General features: G+C 44.3%; 2 protein-coding genes across 6 annotated transcripts in view; one reads left to right on the top strand and one right to left on the bottom strand.

Annotated features, from left to right (window-relative positions):
* LOC148110250 (uncharacterized) overlaps window positions 1-2,786 on the bottom strand; it is a 49,877-nt gene extending 47,091 nt beyond the window's left edge. The window contains exons 1-2 of the mRNA XM_087861865.1: window positions 2,745-2,786; window positions 2,141-2,698 (exon numbers count right to left, since the gene is read on the bottom strand). Of these exons, the coding sequence (XP_087717991.1) occupies window positions 2,141-2,698; window positions 2,745-2,786 (600 nt within the window). The remainder of the gene's footprint in view (window positions 1-2,140; window positions 2,699-2,744) is intronic.
* Window positions 2,240-12,969, top strand: part of NXPE3 (neurexophilin and PC-esterase domain family member 3) — a 45,897-nt gene continuing 35,167 nt past the window's right edge. Inside the window, exons 1-4 of one of the 5 annotated variants that reach the window (XM_087861655.1) lie at window positions 2,273-2,994; window positions 3,850-3,973; window positions 5,860-6,045; window positions 8,909-9,194. In XM_087861655.1, the coding sequence (XP_087717781.1) occupies window positions 9,102-9,194 (93 nt within the window). In that variant the 5' untranslated portion in view covers window positions 2,273-2,994; window positions 3,850-3,973; window positions 5,860-6,045; window positions 8,909-9,101. Of the gene's footprint in view, window positions 2,995-3,849; window positions 3,974-5,859; window positions 6,046-8,908; window positions 9,195-9,958; window positions 10,206-12,969 lie in introns of all 5 variants that reach the window. The other 4 variants (XM_087861656.1, XM_045785305.2, XM_045785307.2 and 1 more) reach the window with 4 other exon arrangements.

The raw sequence follows: 12,969 nt of genomic DNA, 5'->3' as shown, positions 1-12,969 counted from the left end.
ACCCCGACTTCCCCCCACCCCACCCCAAAAAACAGTGAGAAGGTGTTTATCTCCAAGCCAATAAGAGAGCTCTCACTGGGAACTGAATCAGCTGGCACCTTGATCTGGGACTTCTAGCTTCCAGAACTCTGAGAAAATAAATCTCTGTTGTTTAAGCCACTCAAGTCTATGGCATTTTATTATGGCAGCCTGACAAGACTCATACGGGCACCAAGTTCCTCTCCCTTCTAGTCTCCTACCCTTGGCAGCATCTTCTCATGGTCCATGGTGTTTAGGGAATAGGGTGATCGGTACCTAATGTGACAGTAGTCACTTATTTTGAACAATGGTTTGAGGGGTTTGGGGGCCCAAATTTTAGTTACTTGTTCAAAGGGTTCAGAAGCAAAGGAACTGAATCAGGAACTGACATGGGCTCAGAAGTGCTTGTGCCCCAAGTTTCTGCCATCAGAGATGGAGCCAAGTTGCTGGTAAATATCCCCCAAATTAGCTACATCAGAAACAGGCTTAGTTTGCTTTTTTGCTTATCTAACTTTAAGATCCATGCTTTGTTTTCTTAGAGAAATGAAATTTAGTAACATTAGCATCTAAACTTAGATTAGCATCTAAACTAACATTAGCATGAAAACTTCCAGCTTTCAAAATTAGATTATCATAAATGTAGTATTCAGAAATTCATTGTGCCATGTCATAACCTGAGGTAGGGAATTTAAGAGGAAGAGATCTGGGACACTGTGCTAGGGGACTTTTCAGTTATCATTTCATTTATTCTTAAGTGCAGGTAGTGTTGCCCCTAATTCACAGTTGAGGAACTGAGCCCAGAGAAGTTAAGTCCTTTGCCTAGGATGGCACTGCTAGGAAGAGGCAGAGCTGTGTGTTAGCCCCAGTCCCGCTAAGATCCAAATTGCGTATTTTTTGTATGATAGTATTTTTCACTTGCAGTGTGGTGACTTTGTAGTCAGAATTATTTGGCCGGCCTGTCTGGTCCTGGCTACACTTGTTTGTGGCTATAATGACTATATATAGGTAAGATGACTCAAATGCCTCAAGGTTATGAGTGCCTATGTGAGAAAGGGGTTATCAGGGATCACTAACGTGGTCCAAAACCGTGACCTAGAAGTCACCATGCCCTATTAAAGTATTTGCAGTTTACCAAGCAGCTAAACTGTGAAAGGTGGGTGATGGGGCGGGGCGTCTGGAGATAGGACTTAGAGTGCAGGTTTATCATACGGGGCTCTTTATCTGGCACACAGGCAACGGAAGCCACCTTTTATTAATAGGCCCTGGAAGGCTGACTTTCTCCAGGAAGGAGAATGAAATGGTTACTCCAGAAAAGAGTGCCCTATGTAGAAACTCCTTTTCTTCCGTTCATAGGTCTAGTCACTCATGCATGTAGTGCTGCCACGAAAACATCTGAATAAGCACGTAGAGCCCATTGTGGTCGGTAAATGTAAAAATAATTAGTGTTAGTTGCAATTTGTATTAATTCTTCTTCTTCAACCTTGAGATAATAGTCTGGGGGTAGGACTATTTTCAGAGTCTGCGTTTTGCTGGGATAAATTCCATTAACCCCACGGTGCACTGAAATACACAGAGCAGCCCGCAATCCCTTCCGGCTTCCTGAGCAGGTCCTCTGTCTTTCAAGGACCCCTCTCAGTTTCTGAATTTCACATAGCCATAGACGTTTTACAGCTTAGAAGAATGTCCAAAATAGGATAACCCCGAATTGGGGAGGGGAGGGAACCTATGCAGGCATTTTTGTCCGAAGACCTATGTTATGTACAGGGAGAGTGAAAGGAACGAGGCTGTTTTAGGGCCAGATAGAGTAAGTCGACTAATTTCAAGCGGGGCAAGATGTAAGAGCTCGTGCGTGGCCAATGGTGTTTTTCTCTGGCAGAGGAAACAATACATTCCGCCACTGACAGGAAAGACGGCCCAAGTAGGGGCTTCTCCGGTTTGGTCACTTTCGCTGACAAGAAAAAAGCCTTGAAACAGACTGTCCCTGGGAAACCCTGATGTTTGGAGGCAAGAGAAGCCGGTCCGGAGAGGCGCCAGAGCTCAGGCCACAGGGCTACAGCTGTGCGACCCCCTCGCGCACGGAAGCAAGGCGGCGCCGAGAGCGAGCCGCGCGCGCAGCGCTTACCTCGCGTCGGGGCTCAGCGTTCCGCGCACCGCGCCCGCGGCTGTCAGTCAGCGTCCTCGGCCCGCCCCTCCTGGAGTTCAACCAATTGTAGCCGGGGGTCGGGGGTGAGGAGTCGTAGCGGGGCCAGGAAGCAGGGGCCAGGCAGTCTGGCGCAGCGGCACCAGATCCGGGCGTCCGAATGCCTAGCGGCCGGAGTGAGCACGGCGGACAGCTGGGCCTGGCGGTGAGTGCAGGACTCCGGCTTGTGCGCAGGCGCCGGGCTGGGTCCCTGCAGCTCGAGCGACCCATTGCCTGGCACTTCGCGTGCGCCTCTAGTCTGCGGATCCCCTTATTCCGCACGCGCCGACCCCTGAGTCCCCGGCCTGGTTCCGAGGAGCGGCGGACTCGGGGATCACGGCTGGAGGTTCTGGAGCCAGAAAGGGGAGGCTTCAGCCCTGGGCGGGGGCAGAATTGGAACCTCCGGCTGCCGCAGCCTCGGACCTGAGTTGTCCGAGCCGCTGCGGGTCCCGGCAGGGAGGGGGCGGGGCTGGCGTGAGCATCTCCATGCTGTTTTCTGGACTTGGTGAACGCGGGCAGGTGCTGCCGCTACAGACCTCTCCCTAACCCGGTGCGGTGCACTTTGCGACGCCTTGCTTCTCAGCCGCATTCTCCGGTCTCATTGCTGCACGGAGCCGCAGCTGCCACTTGCCTGGAGATGCTCTCACACTTTGGACTCTTCTGGCAGTATTGAACTAACGCTTTGAGACATCAGATTCAGGTCGTATGGAGAGAGAAGCGTGTGACTTTGCAAGGTGCTATGTGGAAACCCTGGCCTGTCACCCATCTCCGCTTGATCAAAAGCCATTAGGGTGGTGGTAAGTGGCATTCTCAGTCAGGATTTATACGATTTTAGTGTATACTTGTAAAATTTTCCTTTCTTTTGATTATTACTCTAAAGGAGGCTTGCTGCCAATTTTCTAAAGATGAAGAATCACACTGCTCCATGGGCCTTCCCCTTCCTCAGTGTGGTTATCATTTGGAACATCAGGGTGTGCTTGAAGCTGGCGGGACTCCCAGACCCTGATCATTAATTATCTGATTCCATGCGGTGGAGGCAGCAGCACGCTGTTCCTCCAAGGTGTTTGGGTTCAGCTTTCCTTTCACTGTACTTAGTCTCTTCTCTCCTTCACAATCTCTGGCCTGATACAGTGCTGTTGTTACTGAGAAGGGAAACCAAGGAATAGATCACTGAAGTGAGGTTGGCTGTCCTTGTTACCGTGGAATCGGATTGTCCTGAGGGGATGGTGTAAGTTACAATTCAGAGATCATTTTAGAAAGGCCATCCCTGACCGACTGATACAAATAGCACCTCTGGCCACCTCATACTAGTGGTTCCCCTGCTTGGCAGTATATTATGATCATTTTGAGACCTTTTTTTAAAAGCTGTTTCTTGGGCCCTGCTCCCACAGATTCTGATTCAGTTAGTTGAGTCTGGTCTAAGCACTGGCATTGTTAAAAGCTTACAGGATGGGGGAGCTGAGAAGCTATTTTGACTTGGTTGTTTTGATGTGACCACTTTGATGTAGCTGGAACAAAATGGCCTTCGAGAATTAAATGCTTAGTTTTTTTCACCACAACCAAAAAAAAAAAAAAACCTTACAGGATGATATTAACGTGCATGCAAGGTTAAAGAATACAGCCTATCAATGTGTCTTATTTTTTTCTTACAGCACTTACTACTGTGTGACTTATTTAACTGATTTGTTTACTTCTCATCTGCTCCTCTCCACCCCTCCAACCCCCATGAAAGCATGGGGTGCTGCTTTGGAAGAAGGGCAAGGGAAGGCCAGGGTGGTGAGTCAGCACTTTGGGTGTGTGAGGTGGGGATAAATGAAAGAGAAATGGAATCAGGGGAAGCAAGCCCTGCAGACTTCTGCTGTGCTTCCTCTTTGTCCAAGGGTTGACCTTGGTGACCCATCATTATCATGTTTGTGGATACGTCTCCAGTTCTTTCTCTAGATCCTGGCCTGTTACGTTTCAAGGTCTTACCCAGCGCCCTGTGAAATGTAGCTGCTCTTTGTTATTTATTTATTGAAGTATGGTTGACATACAGATTTATATTAGTTTCAGGTGTTCACCTTAGTGGTTTGACATTTATATACATTATGAAATGATCACCACAATCAGCGTAGTTACTGTCACCATACAGAGTTATTACAATATTATTCACTATGTTCCCTATGCTATATTTGCATCCCCATAACTTACTTATTTGGTAACTGGAAGCTTGTACCTCTTAATCCTACTCATCTATTTTGCCTGTTCCCCCCACTCCCCTCCCCTCTGGCAACCATAAGTTTGTTCTCTGTGTTTATGAGTTATACAGCTGCAATTTGGAAAGTTTGATATATAAATTTTTAAGGGGGGAAGGGGCAGAGGGAGAGGGAGAACTTTAAGCAGGCTCCACGTCTAGCATGGAGCCTGACATGGGGCTCGATCTCACAACCCTGAGATCAGGACCTGAGCTGAAATCAAGAATTGGATGCTTAACTGATTGTCACCCAGGTGCCCCTGATACATAAATATTTAAGTTTGGGTATATTCCATGTAAATCTGTGATTTGTCTTCTATGTAGGGGGTCCATGTATTCTGATTTAAAATTCTAGACACTTGGTCTGACAAGTATAATTGTATTTATGTGGATAGCAGTTCAGGGTATTTAGAATGGGAACTGTTCCAGAAACTGGGTGTGTCGTTATCCTCTAATACATTGTCTTTGTGAAATGGCTGTCTAAGACCTTTAGTTCTTTAGAGGATGGGTTTCCTGCCTAATTTTTTAGTACTGAACTCACCTATCTCACTGATGTTACTGACAATTTTAATTCTCAGTGATGAAGCAATCACTCTGCAATTCTCTTACAAGATGGGGTAGGAAGTCAGGTACATAATGGCAGTCTAGGGTTGTTGCGACAGGCCATAAAGAAGTTAGACTGGCTGGGGGCGCCTGGGTGGTTCAGTCGTTAAGCATCTGCCTTCGGCTCAGGGCGTGATCCCGGAGTCCTGGGATCGAGCCCCACATCAGGTTCCTCTGCTGGGAGCCTGCTTCTTCCTCTCCCACTCCCCCTGCCTGTGTTCCCTCTCTCGCTGGCTGTCTCTCTGTCAAATGAATAAATAAAATCTTAAAAAAAAAAAAAAGTTAGACTGGCTGGTAAGTAGTCTTAATCAGCTTTGGCGAAAGAAACCCAACAGACCATGCATTTTACTTTTTCCTTGTCCTTCGAACATAAATACGAAGCATGACTAAGTGGTGGACTGACACATTAGAAAGATTTGAAAACAAGACCGCTCAAATTTAAATTCCTCCTGAAGTAATCATAACTTTTGGGTCTGTCTAGATACCTCTTGTTTTCTATAGTGGTAGGATGGGTTGTTGAAGTACATGATTATCCTAGTCTTTAAGAAAAATAACATATGGAGCTTTTATCTTTGATTTTTTTTAAGTTATATTGCTATTTATAAAGTTTTGACCTTCAGCTCAGATCCAGAAGTGACTGGCCATGTTTAAATTAATATATATAAATAGCCAGTTACTGGTACTGTACTAAAGGAAAAGTTTCTCTTACTATGTTATACTGAAATCTATGTGCATCTCGGTATAAAATTGTACTCTTGATTTCAAATATGTTTTCCTTAATTTCAGTATCTTTAACCTGTATATAATGTGTGTATCCCTGTTGCAGCAGGAAGAATGGTATAAAAGTGAGAAAACATCAACCCGTGCTTTGAATGTGGCAAGAAGAGAATAAGCACTGTCATGACTGCTTGAATTCAGGACTTTACACTGGAAGGAAAGTTAGATGTAAGCTCTAATATCTTAGTTCTAATAAGCATCTCTTCTTGGGAACTGGAAATTAAAAAAAAAAAAGGTGAGTAACATTCAGTAACATATTTTTATTTTTGGTTGGTCTAGGAAACTTTTTCTTAGAGTCATTCCCAGCTAGCATTTTTGTTTTTACTGAATTCTAAGGCAGTTTGAGATACCGAATGCTATTGTCGTGCTGTCTTTGCAAATAACTTTCTTGTTGTAATGCCTAGGCTTTATATTTGTAGGAAAACAGTAGAGAATGGTTAGAGATTTCTTCTTTCACTTTGAAATTTTTCTTTTTAAACTGAATTGTTTTCCTGTATTTGGTTTCATTCTCTGTTTCTCCTTATGGCTTATCTTTAGTAACTGCTTTTAGAAACCTGCTTTTTTCTTTATATTTGTAATTTTTATTTCCTGGTGAAAAATTAGGACACGAAGATAAAAATGAAGGAGAAAAGAACTGCGCAGAGGTGACAACTATCAACACTTTAATATATGTTTTTTCAAAGGGAGGTCTGTCTAAGTGCTCCTCAGGCCACATCTACTTAGATGTACAAATGGGTCTCTCAAATCTCGGGGCTCTACTTGCTCCTCACAGGAAGTCAGGTCTTTTCTTGACATGCCTCTGCAGTCATGATTTTCTGTAGAAGTCCTTGGCTGTGAGGGGCTTCTTGCATATTTGCATGGCTGCCTATATCCCTATAGTCCCTGTAGCTCAGGAGTCTGCTGCCCTTGCCATCCTTCTGCGCCCTTGACCGCTGCTGTGCTGCTGCCACCTGGCTCTGAATAACACTGACCTTCTAGAAGCTGCTGGCGTTTTACACAGACCGTGCTTACAGGGGTGCTGCTGAAACTCTGTGGAGTATCATTTTTGGTCTTCTCCCTCTCTGGGCATGAGGGAAGCCTATGATTTTTTTGGCTAACTCCTTGAGAAGGGTTTCTACAGGGGAGCAGTTGGACCCTGATGATAGAGTTATTTCTTCTAGTTCACAGCCACTCCTTCCCAGAATTTCCAGGCACTTTGGGTTAAGTGGGTGCTTGGGTGTTAGAGAGGGGCGGTGTTGAGGGGTCCTCAAATGGTTATGTGCAGTCTTTCACAGTGCTTGATATCCCTGTAGAGATGGCCTGTAGTAGAGGAATAACTTTTCCTGTTTAAATTAGTAGAGGAACTGTCCCTTGCCTAATATAAGTGTAAGCCTTTCCATGGGAATTTCTGGCACTTAGTACACTGTGTAGTACAGAGTAGGCCTCCATAATTTTGTGTTTTGTGGATTGTTGGATAACATATATCATGTAGGGGGGAGGTACTGTGAAGGAATCAAAGAAGTATGATACATTGTTATTACTAAGTTGCTTTTTTTCTGGTACATGGTTTCTGTGGTTTGTTTTGTTTTTAAAGATTTTATTTATTTATTTGACAGAGAGAGAGGGAGAGAGAGCACAAGCAGGGGGAACAGCAGGCTCCCTACTGAGCAGGGAGCCTGACATGGGGCTCGATCCCAGGACCCTGGGATCATGACCTGAGGCGAAGGCAGACACTTAACTGACTGAGCCACCCAAGCACCCCCTGTTTTTTTTTGTTTTTTTTTGTTTTTGTTTTTTTGTTTTAAAGATTTTATTTATTTGAGAGAGCTTGCAAGTGAGGGGAAGAGCAGAGGGAGAGGGACGAGCAGACTCTATGCTGAGCATGGAGCCCTACTCGTGATCCTGAGATCACCACCTGAGCCAAAACCAAGAGTTGGATGCTTAACCAGCTGAGCCACCCAGGCGCCCCTGGTTTCTGGTTTATTATTATTGTTTTTTAAATCATAATTGGTATAGTCTAGTTGGAGGGACAGGAAATACATACAAATACAGAGGAGTGAAAACGCTGAGAAGTGAAGTGAGAAGAAAGTGCTGTGGGAATTCTGAGGATGGAGAGCAAGTTAGAATAGCTTAGCTGTGCCTCCTTTATGAAGCAGAGGTGAGGAGGAGTTGTCGTGGTCCTTGTGGCATGGGAATGGATTAGACAGGTGGAGTGGAAGAGTGAGGGAGTAGCGCAGCTTGCCAGGTCCAGTACAAAGCTGCAGGGAGTGCTGGTGCAGCTGAGGTATTCAGAGATCCTCTGCGCCATAGTTATGCACCCTTTCACCTTCCCCACGCTGCCCTCCATGGAAAGCCTAGCTAGGAACAAAATACCTATACCAAAATAACAACTGGGGAGAACATTTGGAATTCATTATGTGGGAGAACAGTTAGGAGCGGCAGGCTCTGAAGTCCTCTGCCTTTAGCAGTTAGGATGAAGGATTTGGGTCTCCTCTTAATCCTCAGGCTTAGCTTTTCTTTCCTATATCTTCACAGCTAGTGTCTTCCCTCCTGTGCCCTGTTCCTCAGCTGAGGGAGCATCATCCGTTCTACATATGTGGTGGGGCAGCTGGACATCCAAAGGGTGTTTCATGTCTTCGGCTGTGCAGGGGGGCCGCACTCCTTGTTTTCTAGAGGAGGTCGGGATGGTTTGCACAGTGTCCCAGAACTCTGCATAAAATCACGTTTCCTCTTAATGCTCGTCAAATGTAATTACTTTAGGAGTGTTATAAAACTTGAACTGTAAGGGAAGGGGAGTGATTTTATTTACTTAGACCTCTAGAAATTTAACAGTAACTTTAATTTTCTGATCCTAAGGGTTTGAAACATTCTTCTTTGCATTCTTCAAAGTTAAAACCTAAAATTTGCAGGTCAAGTATCACTGTATATATATGGAAGTATGGGGTTGTGTTTGAGCAAATGGGGTATATAACAGATCTTACTGTGCTCTGCCTCTTTGTTTCCCCTCATGACTTTGGGCCTTTGAGAGGGTTAAGGAAGAGGAAGTGTGGCATTTTCCTCTTACCACACACGAGGCCATTGCAGTTGGTGATCTGTATTCTCATCTTCTCTCTTTGAAGGAGTCGTTTGAAGAAAAATGTGCTTCTTAAATCAACCCCAGCCTCTCCATAAAAACAACGCTTAACGATACTAGTAGAAAAGAAACAAATTAAACAAAAAGCTCATCTGCAGATCGGAAGAACAAAGACATGGAGTTTTGAGGAGTGAAGGTAGCATGGCATCGGCCATGGGTGATCAAGACACAGCCAGACAATGTGGATCAACTTCTTCAAACTACGGCTCTTCTGCTGTCTGCTTGCAGTGTTGATGGTGGTGGTGCTGGTCGTCAATGTTACTCAGGTAGAGGTGAGTACTTCATATGCTCCTTCATCACTCAGGGAACCAAATCTAAGGATTTGGGGCTGACTAGCCTAGGAAATGCTGACCATCAGAAAACTTACCCTGGTCATAGCTCTTGTTTTCATTTATTCACTAAGTGTTTGAGTACCTTCAGTGGTTGTATACCTTGCCGGTCACAGAGGGTACAGTGGTGAGGATGACAGACATGATTTCTTCGCTTACGAAGTTAATATTCTAAATGTGCATAGGAGAAAACAATAAATCATAATCACATAGTAATAATAAGTGATACTTAGAAATTGTGAAGAGTACTGTAAAGAAAGGAAAGTGGGCTACTCCATAGTCATTAGAGGGATGAAGGAAAGCTTTTTCAAGGAGGGGACCTTTTAGCTGACTGCTGGTCAAAACCTGACGGAGTACCTCAGAGGAGGGAGTTGATGAATCTGTCCTGAAGACTATGGAATGGCACACAAGGGCAGGGACTGTGTCTTACTGAACCCTCTCAAGTGCCTGGCACTAGGAAGGAACTTAGTAGTATGCTCCTCTCCCCCGCCCTGCCATTCATAAGTCACCAAAATTTATGGAGTAATTTTAGATAAAATGATGCTGCCCTTTTACTTTTGTTCGCCTGTGGTACTTCTTCGGTTACAGATCCAACTTAATTACGGTGTTTCTCTGCGTAATGGCTTTTGCTATAGATGGAATGTCTGTGTCGCCAGGCCTTGCGGCCCTCTGGAAGCTCTGATTATTGTTGTCTTTCATGCTTTCAGGTTTTTCCTTCAGCCTCCGTAGTTTCATCATGCACTTGGGCCCTCCAGTACTCTACTGAGTACTCGAGCAGGACCCTCTGCAGGTCCCCTGAGTTCTCTCTGTCTGCACCTCTCCTCCTGCCACTCTGTCCTGTGGATTCACTTCGGTCTTTTAAGACTTGGCCACATCTCTTCAACTTGAGTGGTTGGACTGGCCTCCACCCGGGATCCCCTCCCTACGCTGCAGCCTGGAAACGCTTTCAAGGCTGTAAGCAAAGGATCACCTGTATTTCCCGTCTTTCGGGCGTCATTGTCCTTTGTGTCTAATGTCCAGGGTCTGGAAATCATTGTTTCATATATTTTGGCCTTTTTAAAAGAAGTTGTTTCAGGTGGAAGGGTAAATCTCACTGTTTATCTTGGCTAGAAGTGGAAGTCTGAGGGATTTGAATTTGAGGGGAAAATGATAATCGAGAAGCTGGAGAGGAGAAGGATTAATGGACCAAGGAGAGGAGATAATGCGATCTAGAGCACAAATGGAGCATAAAACTTTATGTAGGATGAGAGACATGGTACATTGTGGTGTTCTTGTTATCATTTTAGTATTAATTATGTGGGAGTGGCCGTGCTCCTTCCTCTGACCTAAGAAGGAAAAATATCGTGGTGGTTGGAATGCAGATACCTTTGCGGTTGGAGGCTGGGACACTGAAGCAGTTCTGGCCTGTAGAGCAGGTGGAAGGTGGAGGGAGGGGGCCGTACGGGAGGTTTGTGTGGAGGGGCTTGGAAGAACAGGGTTTGGAGATGGAGCTGACCCTGTACGACGACAGAGGGGCAATAACTTTCAAGACCATAGGTGTGTGTGGAACTCATCTTCCTTGGTTTTGTGTGTGTGTGTGTGTGTGTGTGTGTTTGTGTGTGTGTGTGTGTGTGTTTTACCACATTAAGCAGCCTGGGTATACACATAGAAGAAAGAAACTTGTGTGGGTCTAGGTTCAGTGAGAAGGTAGGAAAAGGGAGAAAGAGAGATTTGAGAGGGTAGGCCAGATTCCCATATCATTCATGTTGTTACAGTCAGGAAGGAATGTGAGAAAATTCCCCTAATAGTCCTGCTTTAGTTCTTGAAAGCTTCTGGACTGAATGCCAACTAATAGCTCTAATTATCTGCACCAACACACATTCAGCACCAAGGGAGAGGGGAGATGGCAGTGATAAACGATTAAGACAATTCTGACATTGAAAATAATACATAGGTCTTTTGGTAGAGTGCAGTAAAACATTTTCCCTGTCTAAAGAGGTCATCTTGTCCAAGATGAGAATATTGCCATGACTTTTAAACTGTTCAATTCATTACTGTGATGATAATTAATGAAGAAGCTTAGGGTGGGGGATGGGGAGCAGGAAAGGCTCTGAAGTTTGGCAGTCTGCCATCCTTAATCCCCTTTCCATCCTATGCTTCTGATCCTGACTATGCTTTTCTTGTGATCAGAGTATCTGAGCATTTTTTGAAAAGTACAGACTCAATTTTAATTAAAAATTAAAAATAAAAAATTTAATTAAAAATATGAGAAGGAGATGTATGTAGCAATGTCCAGCAAAAGTTGTAGAAGGGATTATTAGTATTTCTCTGATAAGCTCTCATTGAGCATGGCCTGTTTTTTTCCCCCTTACTCATTGATATTTTAAGTATATAAGTTTTTCTGATTATAAAAATAGTACCAGTCTGTTAGGGCTTTTTGCTGCAAGTAAAATAAACCTGATTCTGGCTGGCTTTAATATTAAGGAATATTACTCATTTATAGACAGTAGAGCCAGGAGGTAAGTTGGGCACAGTTGAGACTCTGTTTCTTTCTAAGTCTCTTATCTCTGCCCTCCTTCCTTTGTGTTAGCTTTTATGCATGGCGTACTCTTTCATCCTTGGATTTTAGGATGCTGTCATAGCAATAGGTGGCTGTATCCTTGTTCATGTTGAGCTTAAGAGATAGTTTGTTCTCTCATAACTCTCTGAAGAGATTACTTGCATTTTTCCATTTGCAAGTAAAATTCAGATAGCGTTACTAGAGCACTGGCAGGATCTGGATTTGACTGCATACATCCACCAGAAACTTCTAGCAATCTCTTCTGGATTTTCATAGGGTAGAATTGGGTCCCATGTCCACTTGGGATTATCCCTTGATTAGTCAGGTCCACCCCTGAGCTGACCGGTCAGCAAACAGCAGTGCTGTTTTTCAGTAGGCAAAGAGTGAAACAGATGTGGAATGTAAGGTTCACTCCAGACCACCGCTGACAGTGGCTCCAAGAGTGACCATTGGTGTTTCCTCTTGGCTTTGAATCTAAAAAGGTGGCAGACCCTGGAGTTGTCCTTATCACTGGCCCAGGATAGAGTTGTCATTTAGGAAAATTTAAGCAAATTGATCTTTTTGCATTCTTTTTCATTTGTGAATAAAATTCATTTGGCTTAGCACCAAGTATCTGGTGATTTTTGGATTGGGCTGCGTAGGCAATCGGCTGGTCTTTTTTTTTTTTTCCTTAATTCCAGTGTAAGTAACAGACTGTGTTATATTAATTTCAAGTGAACAATACAGTGGTTCACCAATTCTATATTTTATTCAGTGCTCATCCCAGTATGTGTACTCTTAATCCTCTTCACCTATTTCATCCATCCTCCTACCAGCTCTCTTCTGGTAACCACCAGTTTGTCCACTATATTTAAAAGTCTGTTTTTTTTTTTTTGGTTTGTCTGTTTCTTCCTTCCTTCCTTCCTTTCTTTTCTTTCTTTCTTTCTTTCGCTTTCTTTCTTTCTTTTTCTTTCTTCCTTCCTTCCTTCCTTCCTTCCTTCCTTCCTTCCTTCCTTCCTTCCTTCCTCCCTCCCTCCCTCCCTCCCTCCCTCCCTCCCTTCCTTCCTTCCTCCCTTCCATTTCACATATGAGTGAAAATATGGTGTTATGTCTTTGACTAATTTCACTTAGCATTATACTCTCTAGGTTCATCCGTCTTGTTGCAAATGGCAAGATTTCATTCTTTTTATGGCTGAGTGA

Source organism: Ursus americanus, chromosome 4 (assembly GCF_024610735.1).
Source record: "Ursus americanus isolate L20-20 chromosome 4, mUrsAme1.1.p, whole genome shotgun sequence".
In the NCBI taxonomy this organism is placed as follows: domain Eukaryota; kingdom Metazoa; phylum Chordata; class Mammalia; order Carnivora; family Ursidae; genus Ursus; species Ursus americanus.
Note: the sequence above shows the minus strand (reverse complement) of the source record. Positions and strands in the feature narration are given on the sequence as shown.